At 36.2% G+C, this 1,732-nt stretch overlaps 1 protein-coding gene across 1 annotated transcript; it reads right to left on the bottom strand.

Annotated features, from left to right (window-relative positions):
- Window positions 1-997: 997 nt before the first annotated feature.
- LOC107081003 (ladderlectin-like) lies at window positions 998-1,715 on the bottom strand (the record flags this gene model as incomplete). Its single annotated transcript, XM_015369214.1, has 4 exons — window positions 1,650-1,715; window positions 1,439-1,548; window positions 1,191-1,325; window positions 998-1,109 (listed from the first exon to the last, which is right to left on the bottom strand). Coding segments are annotated over exons 1-4 (397 nt in total), but the record flags the coding sequence as incomplete, so codon positions are not given.
- Between the last annotated feature and the right edge of the window lie 17 nt (window positions 1,716-1,732).

Raw genomic sequence — 1,732 nt, forward strand, 5'->3', positions numbered from 1 at the left:
CCATTGAATGAATTTAAGGCCATGTTAAAATGTCATGTAATTCAAAAATGTAACTGCCCTATGTGACCTGTCTTTTCCTCTATGTGAGATTTTGTCTATGCTGTATTTCTGTTTGCATTTTAACTGGTGTGCCGTCTTGGCCAGGTCTCCCTCGAAAAAGAGATTGTAATCTCAAGGGACTTCCTGGTTAAATAAAGGTTAAATAAAAAAAATAAAAATAATAACATATTTCCAAGAAATGAGTCTTGTGGAAGTAAAATAAAAACAGACTGGTCAGACTAAAGTTTGGATTAATAGGTAAAGGTGGAAAAAACTAAAATTATAACAAAACGTTCAAATTCACTTAATATGACTAGATGAAGACAGAGAATAGACCATATACATTATATTGTTTTCATGCTTCAAAAGTTTATTTAATGCAAGGCTAAGAAAAGAAGAAGGTTTTACTTAAATCACCACTTATAAAACATTCACTCTGCTCTAATCTACCTGCTGTTTATGTGTGGGTTATTCTACTGTGTTAGAACAAAGGAGAAATTATATGAAGTAAAAGAAGAAATAGCTTTTAGAAAACAGGATTTCTATGTGGCAGAATAACTGAAAGACAATATAGCATCCTCCACCGGTTCTGGTTCATGCTTTTTTATACCAGAAAAACGCTTCCTCTCGGACTGCTCAGACTTTCTTGGCACAGACAGATGGGAGATGACTAATACATTTTAGGTCATCCCAGCACTTTGCATCTAAGCACAAGAAAAAAAATCTGTAAATATCACAGAAACCAAATCCTGTTTACAAAGATTGCAGGGAAGCTTGATATTCTACAACCGTTTTCCCAAACAATAACACGAAACAAACAACAATGTATGCCCCTGTATTTAATCTAGTAAATGTAATAGTGTTCTAGCTAAAGTTTTACTAACATAGTTAACCTGCTAATTACCCATTACTCCTTTAACTGCTTGAAAAACATACAATGTGGGATATTTTCTTTTACCTGAATAGCTAATCTGCAAACAGCGCTGGTCGCCTCGCCAATTGTTAGGCTCTCCTGGACACCAGTTTGTGTAGTGGAATTGGCTTCCATCACTCCAAAGCCAAATGCTTGTCTGAAGAACCCAGCAGATTATAAACGTCTTTCAATCATTTATCAAAATACTTAACAAATAAATTATTAATAAAAAAAATACCTTCTGTGCATTACTTCCTCCAATCCATGCTGGGTTGGACCCATAACTTGCCTCTCTTATCACATGCCGAATCTGATGGTACTCCCTTAGGTTATGAACTGATGCCAGATGTCCCCCCATGGACATGCAGTGCCTCTGAAGACAAAAAAACAGAATGATGTACAGAAGTAGTAGCTGCATTTTGTTAATTAACAACCATAAGATAAGAGAGTAAAAGAGCATAAGAGCACAATGTTATTGAAAATCACCTCAGCTGAAGCCCAATCCAAGGGCATGGAAACATAATGGTAGCAGTTACCGTTGTACTCAGACCAGCCAGAAGGACAAGAAGCAGATCTCTGGACCAAGTCCATTGGATCTAAAGACAAACAAATGGAGAGCCTAGTTAAAAGCAATGTATGTCAGCATTAGAATAAACTTTATTCTTCATGATCCTATTACAAAACAACACTCACTGACCTTTATCAGCAGAGCCATCATCTGGAACAGCTGTGGGCATTTTAAACAACAGGAATTAGTGAGTTTGTTTGAGTCTTAGTAAC

The sequence above is a fragment of the Cyprinodon variegatus genome, unplaced genomic scaffold (assembly GCF_000732505.1).
Source record: "Cyprinodon variegatus isolate N-32 unplaced genomic scaffold, C_variegatus-1.0 Scaffold2647, whole genome shotgun sequence".
In the NCBI taxonomy this organism is placed as follows: domain Eukaryota; kingdom Metazoa; phylum Chordata; class Actinopteri; order Cyprinodontiformes; family Cyprinodontidae; genus Cyprinodon; species Cyprinodon variegatus.